Raw genomic sequence first — 20,005 nt, 5'->3', positions numbered from 1 at the left:
GTTCCAAATGGGACTGCGGCCACATACATCCTGGATTTTTCTTTAATGAATATAATGTCTCTTGAATAAATTTTAAATGCTTTGTGATTAAGGCCAAAATTACATTGCCCAGCAATCGCCGGCTTCGTTTCTTAGTGGATTGAATTATCAATTTTGTTTGTGTTTTTCAAAATGTTTTCATTATTTTGGCAGATTTGTGTGCCGATTGAAGAGTTCAAACAGGCGCATGTGGTATTTCTCTTCAAACACCGGAGTTCTAATGAGGCTAAAGACAAGGCGGAAAAGCCCTTTGCCCTCGCCTACACTCCTCTCATGCAACCTAATGGAACCACCCTTAATGATATCCAGCACTGTCTCAGCGTATATAAGGTAAAATAAATATTAAGGGTTTGTCCAAATAGGTCTCTTTGGATGAAATCCCGAGACGGTTAAATCCCAGTATTATGACATTTTAGAATATCTGGTTAACAGGAAAGGCGGTTTGACTTTTCTTCATATAAATGTATTCCCATATTTTCTCCCTGGATTATGACACTCGAGTAGTTGTTTGTTTGCATACTATAGATATTTACCATTGGCTCTATTGTTTTTATTTTTTGATAAATTGTTTCTCATGGGAGCTAGGACCATCCAAGAACCCAAAAAAGCGCCCAGTTTTATCTGATGCCTTCGGACGTACGATATACAAATATGATAAACAATTTTGAAAAACGGAAAAGGTACCAACAGAATATTTCATTCTGATGCTTTCTTGAAAAAAAAACAACCAAATCAGTTCAGTTCAGTGAAATTTTTGTGGAAGGAATGCTGGTCCGAGAAATTAAGGATTTACTCCAATTAGAGATTATCAAAAAAAAAATTTTGTAAAAAAAAATTATTAGGAATTTTTAGAAAAGTTAACCATGAGGCATATTCCTCTGAAGTTTTGCGGTCTGGCCCTGAAACACTGTGTTTATAGAAAACCTCGATTGTAATAAAGAAAATAGTTAAAATTTTACACCGTTTGAGAACGGCAGCGCTCAAATAAGCATACCGTCACTAAGCGGTTAAATCTTAAAACTAGAAATATATTTTTTTTAGCATATCGTTGGCCTAACTTGTAAAACTAGTAAGTCTCAAACATACTTTTGTTCAGGGGAGAGTAAAAAGAGTTTTATACTTCAGTTGCAAACAGTAAAGAAATTTTAAAAAAGTACTTTTTTATTTATTTAAATATTCAAACACTGTACGAATTTACTAGTTTTACTTGGAAGTCCTAACAGAAAACGCCAAAATATTATTTTTGACTATTTGTGGACTGAAGAGTTTTTCAAGTGACGATATGAGTGTTTTCTTTATAACTTATTAACTGGCGGCCTCCGTGGTGTAATGGTTAACCAAGACTCACACATGCAAGGTTCTGGGTACGATTCCCGATGAGAACATGAAAATTAAAAATGTGATTTTTCTCAAGTAATTGGACCTCAAGGCCTGATGTGGGGAAAAAAAAACTGATAATCAGTTTTTTTAAAATTATTACTATTTTATCGGATGTGCGATACGCAGCAATTGGAGTGTCAATGTAGTGCCCTATACACTACTGGGTGGGAATAGGGAAATAATGTCGATGACACAATTCAAGAGTGAAAGTAATTTTTCTATTATTTTTTAGGTGGATGGAAAAAAGTGGCCGAACAATGATATAGACGCGGCCGCCTGCTATCTCTCCCTTCCCAGCCAAAGGAACACTCCTGCGGGAGACAAGGATGGCAAGTTGCAGAAGGGATTCCTTTCTCTTTCACCCAAGGATTCGTTCCTTATTTCAACTAATGTCTGTTCTACTAAGCTGACACAAAATGGTAATTTTCCAGCAAAAATATAACTAGACTTTTGTGAATAGAAAATCTTCTTAAGAAATATGTTAAATCAATTATTTACAAATATTCTCGAGATACTAATGCAGCAGTGAAAGCATTCCCTCCGCATTCCCGAAAAAAGTTATAGAGACCAAGGGTCTTCCTATCGGTTTAACTCATTTGTAACTTATTTTTAAAAATTTAGATTTCCTAGACTGTGATTTTAATTGAGTTTAATTTTACTGTTTTCATTGCCTCTTTCAATTAAAAACTTTTAAAAATTTCAAAGTTATGTTTTTTTAAAAATGTTTATAACTATTATTATGTTATTTTTAAAGTGTGTTTGAACAACTTAAGTTTGTTCAATGACCCCTTTAAAGTACGAGTAGTTATAAACAAATCATTAGTGAATTTTAAAAGGATTTTTTGTAGCAAATTATTTTTTAATTTTTCTAAGCTGACAAGCCATTATTTATTCTTAAATTGAAAATTCTTTTAAAATTTCAGTTGAACTACTTGGAGTATTGAATTGGTGTGACCACGTATCAGACGATTCGTTAAGACACTCCCTCACCTCGCTACAAACAGTTCCCGGAGGGGAAGTGGTCAAATTCCTGCAAGATATTTTGGATGCCCTATTTAGTATATTGACACAGGTACACACATAATTTGTACTATTTTAATTCATGAAATTTCTTGCTGGAAGTTCATCGTAATTAACACGTTTGCAGACACTTTTCTCTTATAGTATCCACTCAGCGGACACCTTTTTCTCATAAGATCCGCTCATATGGATACATGTATCATAAATTTCTTAGTTTTTAATAATGTTTCACTTCCGATTGGACCGTAGTTGAATGTCTGAAGTTAAGCGTATTTATTTTATTTTTTACTACATATATTATAATTTATTATATAAATAAAAGAGGAGTGATACTTTAATCCACAAATTTGGAATATCCAGTAACCGGTTTCATCGCTTTCGCGACATCTTCGTGACTGGTATCTTTATCAAGGAGTTCAATGTATTTATACAAAACAGAGGTAAGGATATAGAATTCAAAATTATATAAAGTTATTTTTATCTTAAGGATCATTATTAATTTTTTTTCGGGTTAACTAATGAGTTGATATAATGATATTTTAATGAGTTTAAGTATTTTATTTTTAGTGTCCCATGAGTGTGATTTTTGTCAATTATGATTTCTGAAAAACAAAGGGTAAAAAGTCATTAGTAAAAATCTATTATGATGGGTATAGTAATGGAGAGTGAACGTGTTTTATCTGTTCATTAAGTAATTGTAGGTCGAGTTTATTTTTTAATCTATTAATTTCGAGAATTTCTAGATTGTCAAGTTTATGGCCTTCACAACCGGTCACTGGATATTCCAAATTTGTGGATTAAAGTATCACTCGTCTTTTATTTATATAATAAATTACAATGAACTTCCATCAAGAATTTTCACTTACAAACTAAAATGTTTTACATACATATATTATATTTACAATTCTTGATACACAAGTCTCAACTCCATGGGACTAAAGTCCTGTGTTGAGTTGGGATGAATAATAAACTTAAAGAACATAGCATATTCCGTAGCACGTGACAACAAAATAAATTATTTTAATTAAATTACAAATTTAAAAGCTTCAATTAAATTAACTTAACAATAGAATCACCATGTAAAGCGCCCTTGAGGTATTATTACGAAAATGGCGCTATATAAGTTATCCATAATAAAATAGCATTTCTAGTTATTATTTTTATAGCCGCCATTTTTTAAATGAGACATTCGATTTTGACAGCTTTTTAACATATAGCATAACCACAAATATATCAATAAAATATTTTTTTTAATACATGACCTGTTGACACTTTATTCCACTCAGTTTGATGGACCAATAACCGGTTTCGTCGCTCTTGTGACCTCACCTGACTGGTATGGTTTTCAAGGAATTTACATTTATATAAAGGCTGTGAAATTATAACTCCATAATACCTTCTCCGTATTTTGTATTAGTAGCTAAAGGTGTTTTTGGAAGCTAGTTGACTTTCACATTCTAATATGAGGGTACAAGATATAAAGGATGTTTTGAGATAAAATATTTTCAAGTTTTCAAACCTCTTGGACATTAACCCTCCCTCCCCGGTGATGTGTAGCTTGTACACATTGCGTCTAATAACTATAATATCTTTATAAATATAATAAATATTGGGTTTAGATTTTCAGTATTCCTCCATTACACTCGTATCGACTGAAATAATTATTAGGCACAAAAATAGCATTTTATCGTAAATCGGGGATAAATTATACCAATGTTTCGCATTGTTGCATATGAAGAAAATAGTAAAGAATTTACGCCTGTCGCAGTCAGTCACGTAGTCCAGTACTAGCTACTTAGTATTAGTAGCTCTCGGGAAGTTTGCGCAGGTGCACGTTTCGCCCGAGTCATTAGCGATACCCAATGGTTTTTTCATGTTTTCAGCAGTTAGATTTGAAATATTATCATCTTTGAATTAAATTATGGTTAATTAAAGCCATTCTTATAAAGATTCCATTTTTCCCTTTTTAAATCTCATATTTTTTAAATGTGTAGTGACTACACAGCACCGTAACTCGCGGGTATTTTTAGGACAGTAAGGGAAAGGTAAATAGCCCATACTGTTTTATATAATCTAAAATGGTTTTTATTAACATTTAATTATCGCTTTATTCACAGTATTTAACCGATGTCCGCCCTTTATTCCCTGTGCATTTCTTTTTCTTTTTCAATTATCTTTGAAAGTACAGCCTTTATGTCAAATTTGATTAAACAGAAATGTAGATAACGTGAACTGCCGCCAGATGCCATTATTAGATTGAAACATGTAAAAATTTACATCCATTATTTATTTCCTGTACCCTTCATACGGCATTTTTTTCATTTTCTCAGGCTGACTTGGAGAGAGGGGTCGACTCGGAGCTGGATACCCAAGGGTCCTACAATTTCTTAGTGTTCGAGTGTCTTCTGTCCCTCATCAGCCTGGTCTCTGACAGGAAGTTTCACCACTTTCAGCCCGTGCTGGATCTGTATATCAAGGAAAGCTTCTGCGCTACTTTAGCCTACAAGTAAGTTCCTAAGGTCAAAGAGTGCGAATGACACACAGCACTATCACCCAGATAAACTCAATCTGCATGTTTTCCATTTCAAACCATTTTTGTAACATAAATTTTATATTTGAAGAACGCAAAACAAAAACGCAAGAGAAACTTTGGCGTATAATTAAATGCTCTAATTTTTATTGCGCATACGAAAACTGATTTTATACCCAATTTCCCATAGCACTAAACTTCCTCATAAGTTGTATTTTTAAATGCATTTTTCAAAATTTTAGCACCTGCCAGCTAGTGTCGTTTCTGTAACGAACACAGAAATAAATATGAACTGAGGAAATACATAGGTCTCTTTTTTACATGAATGATTGCATGCATGTTTTGATATGCCACTCTTTTTTTTCGAATTGTTGAGGGCAACACAATATTTGCAATATTTTTGATGTAGGTAGTAAGGGAATAAATAACATGTCTATTAATGTGTCAGTTATATCCACCATATAATTAATTTATATTTTGATTGTATCAAAGAAGACGTTTCGAGAATTCGATTTCTGTTATCATTTAACTTGCTCACTTCGCTGTTTAATTTGTAACTTGTTTGTTTTCAGGAAACTAAGCTCCATGCTGTCCCGACTCGTGACGGATGCAGACAAGGGTGACAACGAGGTCCTCCTACGCAGCATGAAGTGCCTGGAGTACTTAGTCCGCTTCATAGTTAGGTCCAGGGAGCTGCACTCGGAGCTCACGCAGCGGAGTGACCAGCACGACTTTCAGTTGCTCTTTCAAGGTAATCCTTCATTGTCTTACAAGGAAATTGAGCTCCACGCTGTCTAAATACAAGGCTAGGAATACAACTATATCTTCATTGCAGACCTGAAAGCACTAGTGAAGCAATTGAATCCATATCTTGCGTGTCAACATGGACAAAGGAGTATGGTTTACTTGTAAACCCATTTTAAACTCAGATTATGTTTGCAGGTAGCCAAAGATTGCTTAGTGTGTTAGATGTATCTTCTCACTCCTTAATGTCAATGGTACCTTTATCCTATACAGGAAATCTGAAAAATCTAGGAGTATTAATTGATGAACATCTACGCCGGTAAGCTCATACAAATAAAATAAGTCATAAAATATTATTAAGTCTGCACTCATCTGCCAAAAGCAGCCCGGCTTAATCTAATTCGTTTTTGCAATTCCAATGTTTGATTTTCTTAGCCCATTTTTATCTTGTGTCCCAGGTATATATATTTTTTTCATTGCACTATTTTTAATTTGTGATGAAAAATAAGTACCCTATTTTACGTCTTATCTTTCCGGCTGTTTTTATGGCAAAAAATATGTCAATCGATCGCTCCGTTGAGACACAAAGAAAACACAAACAAACAAACACAGTTTCGCATTTATCAGTATCAGTATTTATTTATTTTATTTTATTTGTTCTTTTACTATTTATGTATTACTTTTTTTACAATTAAGACAATGTTCCCCTCACTGGGGTGTCCTGTGCCGAGGGAGACATTTTGAAACATGCCTTATTAAACATAATCAAATCATAATATCAAATACATATAAAACATAATGAAAACACATAAAACTCAAAAATAAAAACACTATAAATAAAACCGTTTTTCTAACTATTTGGCCTGATCCACTCATCAATCCGCGCTCATCCCACCTCCATTATCCATTTCTTAATGGGGATTTTATAGTGACAATCTTTACTAATTGTCCTTATGGACAATGAAAGTAGGTTGTACACTTTAATAGAGAAATAGACCAATCCTCTTTGACCGAAAGTTAGGTTAATTTTCTATCGTTTTTGCAGCATCAGGGTGGAATGTCTAATAACTCAAGTAATTGTGTTTGGTGTCATGGGGGGTATTGAATAATTTTTGTATGCATACAATTGTAAAACTTTTGCATAAATTTGTTTTATAGTCATAACATTAAATTTTTCGCCATTAAGACTTTCAGGATAATTTTATAGTATGGATGGATTAAGACTAACTTTGCTCTAAGCCTCGCGTAGTTCTTTGATCATTAAAAATTTTTTTTTTATTCATTCATACAAATACATACATATTTAAAAAAAACAATAATAACGTATCCCAAACTCTATGAGACCAAGGGCCCTGTGTTAGGATACAACACAATGGAAAGTGGAAGCACATACATAATTAAATAACAGCAAAAAAATAAATATTATTACATAAACATACATATTATATTTCAAAGAGTATCTGGACAACACGCTTGATAGTATATTAAATGCAATATCTCGCAGCAGTCTCCTGCAATGGTCTCTTCCCTTAGACAGCATCCAGACTTGTACACTCCTCCTGAAAATGGGTTTCGTTTTGGAGAACTCAACTCCTCTGAGCAAAGGTTGTACGTGTTTTTGAAATGAAATAATTCAAATTGCAGGAAAACCTCGTACGAGCATTCTGCTGGGATCTACTCTTTTAGCCGCATGACCAGAAATGTGTCAATGACTCTTTTAAAAAAAATTGTCTAATGTCCAGTACCTTCATGAATTGGAACAATGTCTCAGATGGGATTATTTATTTATACTTTTACAATGTTTGTATTTTTTTTTTATACAGTATAATGTATACACTGAAGTGTACCGTGCCGAGGGAAAGATTTTACAACAAGTGGAACATGCCTTAAATTAGTTATTTAACATAGTTAACATAATAAGAAAATAAAAACATAATTAATCCAATTAACCTAATTATCATCTTAAACATAATAAACAATATAAACTAAAATAATCATAAAAAACATAAATTCATATATACTTGTAGACCAAACTTCATAAGCAGGACACAAATTTATACTTAGTTCAATGTTTTCACTTACCCCATTACACGGCTACAAAAATGATATTCTTCTTGTTTGAACTAATGATTTATGTAATGTTAATGCTAATATGTATTTTTTCTGGTTTTTTCAGATTTATTAGACAGCATCGTCATACTAATGCGTTGTGATACAAAGAATGCTCTCACATCTCAAGGTGCTTGTATCAAGTATCTGCCCTCATCTGTACCTCATATTATACAAGTATTTCCGGACACACAATTAACGTGAGTTTTCCACTTCAGAGGAGTCAAAAATCATTGTTGGCGGTTGTGTTTTTGTTGCTTTCCTCTTCTTGGTATTCCAAACCACTATTTAAGGTTCCTGAGCCACAATGCTCTTACATCCTATACCCTGTCTACCTTCCGCTTTCTTCTTACTTTGGTTTAAATTTTCAAAACCAATAAAAATAACAAGACTCTTGTAGTTTGGTGTTGCCAACGGTAAAATCACTTCTAGTTCCATTTTTTCTTCTCTCTTTTAGCAGCCTGTAATAATAATAATTATTATTATTATGGATAACTTATATAAAGATATAAATTTAATTTTAACTTTTTAATTTAAGAAAAATAATGTACTTTTTCATATTACTTTTCCACCACATGCTAAGAATTTATTCAAATGATTTAGAGAACAAGTGGGTTTTAAGTTTCTTCCGAAACATCACTTCACTCTCACAGTTTCGGATTTCAGCTGGGAGAGCATTCCATGCCGTAGAGCCTGCGACCGCAAATGCACGTTCGCCGAATTTATTGCGCTGTTTGCGTAGAGGTATAATAACTTTTCCTTTCGACGTAGATGTAGCTGATCTAAGCGTAAGACGTCTGTCAGCTAGTTCATCTGGAATGCAGAGTTCCCTTAGATATTCTGGAGCAGAGTTGTGCAGAGACTTATATATAAGCCAACAGAGTTTGTATTCCACCCTCTGTGGAAAACGTAGCCAGTGCAATTCCCGAAGTAGTGGAGTGGTATGACTGAATTTAGAGATTCCAAAAATAAGTCTCGCTGCGGCATTTAACACAGCCTGTAGGCGAGTCATTTTATTCATTGGTAGACCTGCGTAGATACCATTACAATAATCGACTCTAGACACTACAAACGCATTTATTAATTGACGGGCGGCATCAACTATCAAATTTTTGCGTATGCATTTAATCTGTCTCAGCTGGTAAAAGCATGAACTTATCGTTCTACTAATTTGAGCGTCAAGAGAAAGGTCAGAATTAAGGATAACTCCCAGTACTTTAACGGTGGGTAAAGCGGTACTCCTTACATCGGGTAGTGCCGTACCCTAAATCAAATTCTGTCGTCTGGCTGAAGCCATCCATAGTTGTTACTGTCAAAAAAAAATGGAATGATTAGTAATTGAATAAATTAAATAAACAAAATAATTACTGAGAGGGGCGTTTTGGTTATCGCGGATTATAGTCACTCAAAACCATGGGGAGAGGGGGATGCTCACAGAATTGGGAAAATAGTTAGCTTCTTTGAAATTTGGAAATCCTAGATTATTCAATTTTTTAAATAATAAATTCATTCATTCATTCATTAGTTGATTCATCCAATTACTATTTCATTAAAGTAAATTACTGCATTTAATGATTTTAGTAATTGAACGCATAATATTATTTTCATTTGAATTAATCATTTCTAATCTAGATACAAAATAATAGGCTTTTATACGGCTTGTGATCTGTCACTGGCCTGTTTGAGTAATTATAATAATACTGTGTAAAATTCACCCTTCTGTCTATGTTTGAACTTCCTCATCTCTTTAATTTATAATCTTATATCATTGTATTTTTTCAGCGTATATATTCCTTTAGGATTGTGGTTCTGTGGATAGTGTTGCAGACTCTCGATCAAGAGGTCCCAGGTTTGAATTCTGCTCTACCACAACTTTTTTCTTATTTTTTAACATGGTTTTCCTATTTTCTAACATTTGCGTAAATTATAAGAATACATTTTTTTTATAAAATAAAATAATTAATTTAAAAAAGTTCATGATAAATAATTTTTTTCCGAATATTTTCATTTTAAGGGCATTTTCTAAATGTTAGTAACTGTGCTATAAAATGGGAATCAAGTTATGGTAGACCGGGGTTTGAACTTCAGACCTCTGATTTGGTGATAAATCAGCCAATTATAGTTTATAGCTCTGTAGCTATTAAATATGTTTCATTTCAGGACAATGATTGGCGAAATATTCGATGTGTTACCGCTAGAAAGGTTGACAAAACAGCGCCTAATCGCCATTTTGGATTTGGTCCAAGGTCCCCTGTTTTTGAGTAGTCAATGTCGTTGCATTTTGTTGCCGCACATAACTATCAACCTAAAAACACTCATACAAAACAACGACGAGGTATGCGCTTGTTGAATTTCTACTAACGGCAACATTTTTGGTTGTGGGGCTTGTAGTTCGAGTTGAAGAATATAACATAAACCCATCTACGTATAGGCCTGCACTTGTAAACAATATGGCGGCCAGAAGAGACTATACAAATGTTTTTGACTCGGAATATACTAGGATATAATTAACATTTTGGAATCACCAATTCTAAATTCATTTCACTTAATTTATTTTCAAGTTTTACAATTCTTTTTGAAATTTTTAAAGCTTTTTAGGCAATTGCCCATATCAAGCTTTAATAGGTTACATATTAAATTATTAATTTTCATAAGTTTAACAAACAAAAAAATATTTATTGTGTATGCAGACAATTGGTAGAATTCCATATTTAATTTGGTAATGTATCCAAAATAAAACAAGTTTATTGGATTATAATTCTACTTTATTTTTTATAAAATATACAAAGGGTATATTGTGATGTGTTTCGTCTTGTGAGGACATTTTCAAACAAACTAACTTAAATATTTACAAAGTTTCCTTATGTACTAAAAATAATTGCCATTTTATGTTTGTGGATTTCTATACAAGCCAAAATAAGTAGAGTAATTAAAATTCAATTAGGGTATACTGAGTATATTAGAGAAATATTTTGGTTATATTCGGGAAAAACCTTCCATTATTTAAAAATATTTGTAAGGGTATGACTTTAAAATCAATATAATAATTATAAAAATATAATTTTAATTACTCTACTTATTTTGGCTTGTATAGAAATCCACAAACATAAAATAGCAATTATTTTTAGTACATAAGGAAACTTTGTAAATATTTAAGTTAGTTTGTTTGAAAATGTCCTAACAAGACGAGACGCATCACAATATACCCTTTGTATATTTTATAAAAAATAAAGTAGAATTATAATCCAATAAACTTGTTTTATTTTGGATACATTACCAAATTAGATTAAACATTTGTTAAATAAAATTAAAGTTATCTTTAAATTCTATGGCAAATAATTTATCGTTGAAAAATGGCTGGCCTCTTAAGTACAGGCTTGTATATAGATTCTAATTGTTTAAACACAGTTTTTTAACCCTTTTAATCCCAAACTATTTTGCGAATGTGCGGAAAAGTGAAATTTTCATACAAGAAACGGTAGATTTTAATAAAAAAACCTGTTTAAAGTTCTAGACCAATGATTGACCCTGTGGGATTAAAAGGGTTAATACTGGTGGCGTGGTGATTTTTGTAAATATGTAATTAAGAGGTGATGGTTTTCAATTTTAACCCTTTTGTCAGTAGCACTAAAATACTCAATTAAACCACTTTTTAAATTAATGTTCTAAAAAAAATCAAGAGTACTCAAATTGACTATTAATATTTAGCATCATTTTCTTGTTAAATAAAAAGAAATGCCAAAAATTATCATTGATGAAGGGTTAAGATTTTGTTAAGAATAAAGATTGGCCAATTAAAAAATAAACTATTTCATAAACGCCAGTTTAAAAAAAGTTGAGATTTTTTTATTAATACTGGCATTATCCCCTTTTTTAATAAGTAAAAGACGGTAATTTTGGTTATTTTGATAAAATTGCGAAAAACAAAATATCTCTCCATGTAATACCAATTTTTTTATTTTAAATATTGAAATAAAGATTTATGATTGGTTTTGAATGTTTTTAATTTAATTAATTTACCGGCTATTTTGTATGAACGGAATCATTAAATATTTTAAAGTGGTAAATTTTTATTGGTAAATAGCTAGAAATATTCTAGAAAAAATAATGGATACACAGATAAAAAAAATGCTGGACTGTTTTTACTGGTCATCAACCCACATAATTTTCTAATTGCAATATATATTTTTTGCATTTAGAAAATTATGCTAAATAGAATGTTTTTTATCTGCATTAAAATTGAGTAAAAATACAATATTGTTTATGTAGTTGGTGGATCTCTCTTACTTTTTCGATTAATCAGAATTTTATCTCGAGAATGCTGACGCATGATTTTATTTTGTGTTGCCGCATGTAAAAAATATTTTTTATTCTGTTTTCAAATGAATTTTTTCTTAGTTTGTGCTTTTTTTTACCCTTGTAGAAAATGCATTTGTTATTTATTCTTTAATTTTATTCGGTTGTTCATATTTTTAGGCCTTTTCAATAGTTTTTTTAAATCTTTAAATACCTAAAAATAATTAAGTAGTGGAATTGTAGGTAAAAATTTTTTACAAATGTAAGGTTATACAGTAAATTATTTTTCTTTCCTTTCTGACAATTTATCAGCTCTTTTCTCAACCATTTAAAAAAATAAAAAAATATCTAGTTATGTTGTTAGCTCGCTAGGCTTCTGTAGTACCAGGTTTGATTCCCGGTTAATTGAAATATTTGCTGAAGTTATCTATCATCTTGCCAATATTTAGTAATAGAAATATTAATAATTTAATCAAGTAAAATGGCTGAATTACATATGAATACGAGAGAAAAGATGAAAGAATTTACGTAGTTCTATTAATGTTGTACTTAAGTTTTGTAGTATAATTTATCATTTTAGTTAGTAATGTAGTTTTTTACTATCCGTTTTATATCTGTGTATTAGTAATTTTTAAATGTGGTAGTCTATGGTATATTGTATTTCTTTTCACATACTAACACTTTTTTTTTCCTCATGCTTCTTGATAAATAAACTACAGAGGTAAGTTTTCTCTTTTATCACTAATTGTATAAATGAGGAACATTAAACAATCTTGAAATTTGGAATTATTTATTTAATGGATGTCTTAATATTTATTTCTAGTGCGTGCAATCTTTTGAAACCACCTTATCCTTAAAAATAAACAGATAAACAAGTTAAATAGAATGCGCTATGGTCCAAATATTACTTGTCGGAATGAGACAATAAATTAATTTTTTCTACTTCATAGAGAGAAAAAAAGAGAGATGTTAGCAGCTTTATCTTTGTTTATAGTATTAAAAAATGATGATAACATGACACAACACAACCAATGAAACAACTGAAAATTTATTAAAAATATTACAAATCGAAATAGAAAATTCAATTTGACAATATTGATAAACATTGGGAAATCTCTTTTTGTAATTAAAAGTAAGTTTGTAACTAAAAAGTGTTCTTTTTTTGTTGGTTAAATAGTGTAAAATGTATTTCTTTTTTATTTAATTGTAATCTATTCCAAAAATAAAGATTTCAATTTTCGAACATTTTGAAAGCTTGTCTGGTACTTACTTACCTACCCATTTAAAAAAAAAAAAATTGGATTTATGGCAACTTTTTTATTTCTTTTAAAAATTATAACTTTTTTTTACCTATTTAAAATTTTGCCGTAAAACAAGATGGTGGTGAAATATTGCACGCATGTGCTCTTATACAATTGTGATTGTTTGTTACCAAGCATACTCCCGTCTTGCAGTGTGAATCCTATCAATGTGTTAATGTGTTTGTTTCACCGCACCCGCACACAATCAAGCACCGTCCTACACTCACATCCACAGTCTCCTGTGTGTGCTAATACAAAAAAATAACCCCCTTCAAACAGTAATAAATCTTTTCAAACATGAATATTAATTACCACTCCAAAATAATATTTTAAAAACAAAATATCTTTTTCATAAATCTTCTATCGCTATTATATTAATATTTTTTGAATTATTTATTGTTTTATAAAAGCGTTTTGTCGATTTCCACCCATGTACACAAACTATTGGTTGTTAAAAGTAAAATAAAATAGTAAAGAAAATATATCTGCTTTACAAGATGTTGTGTTTGTTGTAATGTTTTTTTAAATTACTGCAACGTAGCTACAAAATCAGCATTTTTCAGTTACCTACTAAAACACATTTTTTTACTCTCCTCCATGAATGCTATAAATAGACAAGTCATGCATTCAAATCGTCGTAATATGATTTAATGAATCACTACTCGCTTATTTTATAAACTTGAAAACGATGATAGAAATAGCAAATATTACAAAACCATAAACAGCATAAATATATCAAGGATTATAAAAATTATCAGACAGCGATTTTCTTTATTTAATACAAATAAATGGTGCTACGTATTTATGTATACAAAATTAAATACATATTTTTCACACACGTAATGAACGATGACAAAAGAAATACATAACAAAATTAATAACAATTTAAAAAAAAAATTACTTAATACATTTTCAATCAAATTATATTTATGAATAAAACATATACAGTGGAACCTCTATCTATCGTTTTTAAAGGGACTTATTGAAATAAACAATGAATGCAGGAATAAGAGTTCAATACACAAGGAGATAAGATCGGGGAAAGATACCGCCTTGGCAATCTGCATTACCATTAGCAGGTTAAAATTCTAAAAAAGATACAAGTTTCAGGTGTAAATAAATGTATTTAAATAAAATTAGAAAGCAGAACAAAAAAAAAAAATATTCAAGTTTTTTGCATTGGAAATAATCTTTCATCGACGTTTGTTTTTTTACGGTTTTATTCCCGTAAATCAACATTATATTTTCGACTTTGCAAATAATATTTTTTTCGGCATCAGTTATTGAATATGAGTGGTAGAATGTTTTTAATCTTTCGAAGATAGTGCATGCTTCTGCAAATGAAGGTACAGGCGGCGGCTCCTCTTCATCAATATCGATCTCTTCAGCTGTCTCCTTCAACCTTGCGTCACACAAGCTTTCGATAGTTTCTATCCCACACGTTAGGATATTGACGTCAAATGTAACAAAATTGTTGAAATTCGTCTGTGTATCAAGTCTTAGCCGATCATCTTCAGAAACCTTAACTTGTTCTAATTGTCATTATATCTCTCTTTCTCTTTCGAACGTTCTGCGCATTAGAACATACACAAAATATTAAAATATGTCAAATACACATCGTAATTCAAACGATGAATGCGGTAAAATGGTGGATAGAGAAACGATCGATGCGATCAATTTTTGTTTGTTTTATATGAAATTATTTCGGAGTTGGAAGAAATAAACGACACATCCGGGAAAACGATTATTCGAGGAACGATAGATAGAGGTTTTACTATAGTACATTTAGTAGATATTATACTCCAACTTTAATTAATAAAAATTACATATTTAATCAAATTTGTACACTATCTTATTCATAATTTTTTCTACCATTTATCATCTTTCACCATAGATTTGCATTATCCATCATTAGATAAGTGCTGTCTGTAGATAGTTTAAGTAGTTTTTCAGAAAATTACAGAAAAAGCTCGATAATTACAACTATGTATACTTAATTAGAATTTCGTTTTAATCAAACAAATATACATTTTTACCCTTACAACAAGGTTTTCACAAAAACATTTAAATGGTTAATCAAATAAAACATTACGTTTCGGCTGTCAATATTTTGTCTTGGATCTAAAATGGCCAATGTCAGATTTCATATTTTTCTTGATGGCTGTTTAATGTATTTTTTATTAATATGAGTTTGAAAAGCGTTCACTATAACGCCTCAAAATCGCTGAATAATAATTACTTTCATGTAATGTTACGATTTACGACATTGGACTTTTTAGATCCAAGCCCCAGAAGGAATGTTGCACTAGATTACTGAGACCAGTTCACAAAGGCATGTGATGCATATCATCATACCCCTGTCTGCACCTAATGGTGCATAGGGCACTGCATTGGTGTACTAAATATAGCCTATATCAATCATCTGCGACAGCCTTATGCTTTCAGTTTATTTTATTTTATGTGCCAGTCCAGGAATATGAAATATTGCAGTGTAGAACCACCTTTCCATTCAACATTTCGACCTTCCCAGGAATCGAATCCTAGACCTCAAGCATGGAAGGCGAATGTGTCAATTGCTACACAACGAGGCGCACTTATCTCCACTCGATTTCCTGTTTCGGGATTTTTACCTGAGAGTAGTTATCGAGTCGAAAACACTCGTCCAGGGTTCTGGTTCTATTTCATACACAGAACTGTATTCTCTATTCGCACGGACACAAATAAAAAATGTGATGCATATACCTTTCTTAAAAAAAAAATTACCTACGTATTTTTACATAAAAAAAACATGATTTTTCATCCAAAAAATTTGATCTGTCGTCTTAAAAATTTTACATTCTATGAATTAACGAGCTTTTTCAGTAAAGGAAGTACATTTTTTTAATATTGAAAATTGTTTATGTTTTATTATATGTTGCAATAACAAATTACTTTATTTAGTGCAGGTACTTATTGTTTTTGTATTAGGATTAGATCAAATATGTATTATGAAAACTCTATACTGACAAGCTAAATAAACTGGCTTGGTGAAATATTTTCAAATTTGTAAATCAAATAAAGCTAACCATTTCAATTGATTTTAAATTAATCATTTGTAAAAATAATTCTTTCATTATCAAATTTTTAATTGAGTAAAATTAAAGCAAAACTGTCCAATGGTTAGCGCGTAAGTCTTCTATAAGTTAGGTTTTGGGTTTCAATTTATGAAATATTTACGACATTAAATATTTTAACCGGCTTGTGATCCCGTGGATAATGTCTTGGACTCACGGATGAGAGGTCCGAAGTTCGAACCCTACTCTACCACAACTGGATTCCCATTTTCTAATAATGAGTTATTTACAACACAAATTAGAAATATTTGGGTAAATCATAAGAACGAAATATTTATTTAAAAAACAAATAAATGTATATTTAGGAACTAATGATCTACTGAATACCCTGCTGATGGTTAATTGATGCAATGCCTTATGTACCATTGGACAGACACAAATATGTTGTCTGATATTTGCTTCCCGCTTTTCTACAATTTGACTATAAATTACCACCAAATTGAGATGTATAGGTAAATCTTAGAATAGTCACTGAATTAAATGGGTTAAAAATCGTCACCAAATTGAAATATATAGTCGAATCATTAGAATGGTCAGCAAATTGAAATACTTTGAAAAGTCATAAAAATGATCACTAAATAAATATAATTCATTATCATCATCATTTCCTTTCCATACCTAATGGTGTATAGGGCACTGAATTGATACATCAACCGCAGCGTATCTTGATAATTTTTTGTTACATTAAGGTAAGGTGATCAGTTTTACACTTCAGGTGCCAGTCCAGTGACTGAAATATTTTGGTGTAAAAACACCCTTTTTAAATTAAATATTTCATGTTAATTGTGTCGGAAATCGAACCCGAGACCTCTTGCATGGTAGGCAAACCCACTGACCATTTGACGGACAAAATACATGATACGCTTAGTTGAATCATAAAAACGGTCACCAAATTAATATATTACGTTGAATTATTAGAATGGTCACCAAATTGAAATATTTGGGTGAATCATGAATACCTATGGAAATATATTAAAAATTAAAATGCTGTTTTAGGTTCTAATTTAAACATTTTTACAGTTAACAAATAAACTTCATTTTTTGTGTGTGTATTAACTTTAATAACACTGGGAGAGGTATTGCTAATACTCAACTGTGTGTTAAATAATTAATAACCAACATATTTTAATAAAAATGAGCACCTAAAATAAAATAATTGCACGGTTTTTGCATTTTCATGTGTTCGCTTTCACAATCTGCTCCCAAGTTTAATTTGCTAAGATTTTCCAACTCATTCTTCTTGACCCTATGTTATTTTTTTAACTTAACCTTTGCCTGATTTTGATGTCAATCAAAAAAAAAAATTCCTAAATCGAAACCTGTAAGCATGTATAATATATTTTACACACAAAATTTCATATATTTTGCAATATGTACTCATATTGTTTTTTTTTTAAATATATATTTTCACTTATTTATATATTAAATAATATATAATTAAAAATGCAATATTTTATATTTATATATGAATTATTTATGTCGTTTTGTCAAAAAGCAAAGTTCTATTGTAATTATATATGTATCTGTATAGTTATTTAATGTATTCAAAATATTTTTAACTCTTTAAAGAACTGTGATAAAAAAATCCGTCTGCAAATGGTGTTGTAATGTCGTGTACATTAAGCAAAAGACAAAATATTTTGATATACAGATATTTGAAAATAAAAAGAAATCTATTTTCTATAATTTATAAAAAGAATCATATAATTAAGACCTAACCTATTGTGTTTGCTTGTTCAAAATCTGGACAATGAAAGCAAGAGTTAGTGAAATTAAGGTAATGAAAGAAAATTAGAAATAATTATAAAAATTTTTTTCAAGATTTTTTTTTAACATGTTTTTTTTATGTTTAAAATATATAATAATATAAAGTCACATAGCAAAAATTGATCGTCATCGTCATCATTCCCTTTCCGCACCTAATGGTGCATGGGGCACTGCATTGGTACACCAATCGTAGCGTATCTTGATTATTTTTGTTACATGATGGTAAAATGATTAGTCTTACGCTTCAGGTGCTAGTCCGGGGGACTATGAAATATTTTGGTGCAAAAACACCTTTTTTAAATTAAATATTTCATGTCAACCATGTCGGAAATTGACCCCGAGTCCTCTTGGGTGGTGGGCAATCACGCTGACCACTACACTACGAGGCCGACAAAATAAATAGTCTGGTTTTTTGCAACATTTTTGTAACTAAGTTACCTCGGTGACGTTTACCTCTTAAAGAACATAATTTTGTGCCTCAAATGGCATATTTAACTTTAAATTGTCATTTTTAGGGTTAGTGACTTTTGCCTGATTGGCGACGATATATTATATGTCTAAATTGCAGAGTATTCCATAAAAAAACAGCATAATTACATTACTGTTAAGCATTGTTCAATTTTTTAAATAAAAAAATCTGTGTTATTTTGAAACCATGTAACAAGAGGTTCTGATGTATATCTTTTCTGAAGAAGGTAGTATATAAATTGCCAACAAAATAAAGAAAACTCAGTTACTTTTGGAGTTCAAGAATTTTTGAGTCATTGTGTTCTTCTCAGTACATGAAACAATGTTTAATTGCATTTGAGCTTTGCTTTTTAAATATATAAAATATATTTTGAATATTCGATGTGATAATTAACAGCCATATTGTTTTTCAATTTTTTGCCTGTCGTGGCGTGGTGTTGCCACTAACTCCGAACCCCCATAAACCATTTAACGGACGGGCTTGTATGTGTGCGTTGCGGATTGTCACCATTGTCTATTAATTGTGGATTCACACTGGCTGCGATTTGTTTGGCTGTCGAATTCTTTACAAACTACCCGCATATATTTATACCCTTGCCTCGACCAAAGACAAATAGATGCGGTGTAGAGATACGCTCAAAGAATCGATCAGTCGATAAAATCGCACGGGTACTTGGTGCTTCCAGGCACAAGTTGCAAGAGCATAGAGGATATAGTGAACAGGTGATTATTCTTTATGTTATTATTGTTCTTTTTATTTTTTAAATTACATTATCTGACTAAATATATGCAACAATAAATGCTAATGATTTCTGACCTTCTACTGGAAATTTCAGATAAATGGTACTTATGGTATGGCTTCTAATTATTAAGGGGCTCTACAAATTTCAGTATATTTTGACATTGTTATTTTAAAAATAACAGTGTTTTTTTTTTTAATTTTGGAAAAACTCCACATCTTTGTTTTAAATTGAGACATTATTGTTATATTTTTAATGTATGAGGGAGGTGTGATAAAAAAATATGGTAAATAATTATTTACAAACAAAGTACGTCAAATTTAAATAAATCTCTTTCAATGTACTCTCCTTGACTATCGATGCACTTTTCCCAATGTTGATTCCTTGATTGGAAGCATTTCTGATAAGTTTCTTTCGGAAGGGCCATCAGCTGCTCCATTGTGGCCCTCTCAATGTCGGGAACGATGTCAAAACGTTTTTCTTTCAACACGGTTTCAA

The 20,005-nt window shown here is 31.0% G+C and overlaps 1 protein-coding gene across 1 annotated transcript in view; it reads left to right on the top strand.

The window, feature by feature from the left end:
* Window positions 1–20,005, top strand: part of mbc (dedicator of cytokinesis protein myoblast city) — an 80,005-nt gene that overhangs the window by 28,062 nt on the left and 31,938 nt on the right. The window contains exons 12-18 of the mRNA XM_088239029.1: window positions 193–369; window positions 1,652–1,838; window positions 2,343–2,491; window positions 4,770–4,945; window positions 5,542–5,720; window positions 7,890–8,022; window positions 9,983–10,157. Coding sequence (XP_088095155.1) covers window positions 193–369; window positions 1,652–1,838; window positions 2,343–2,491; window positions 4,770–4,945; window positions 5,542–5,720; window positions 7,890–8,022; window positions 9,983–10,157 — 1,176 coding nt within the window. The remainder of the gene's footprint in view (window positions 1–192; window positions 370–1,651; window positions 1,839–2,342; window positions 2,492–4,769; window positions 4,946–5,541; window positions 5,721–7,889; window positions 8,023–9,982; window positions 10,158–20,005) is intronic.

Source organism: Micrasema longulum, unplaced genomic scaffold, assembly GCF_059751315.1.
Source record: "Micrasema longulum isolate JH-2025_06_02 unplaced genomic scaffold, ASM5975131v1 h1tg002045l, whole genome shotgun sequence".
In the NCBI taxonomy this organism is placed as follows: Eukaryota; Metazoa; Arthropoda; class Insecta; order Trichoptera; family Brachycentridae; genus Micrasema; species Micrasema longulum.
Note: the sequence above shows the minus strand (reverse complement) of the source record. Positions and strands in the feature narration are given on the sequence as shown.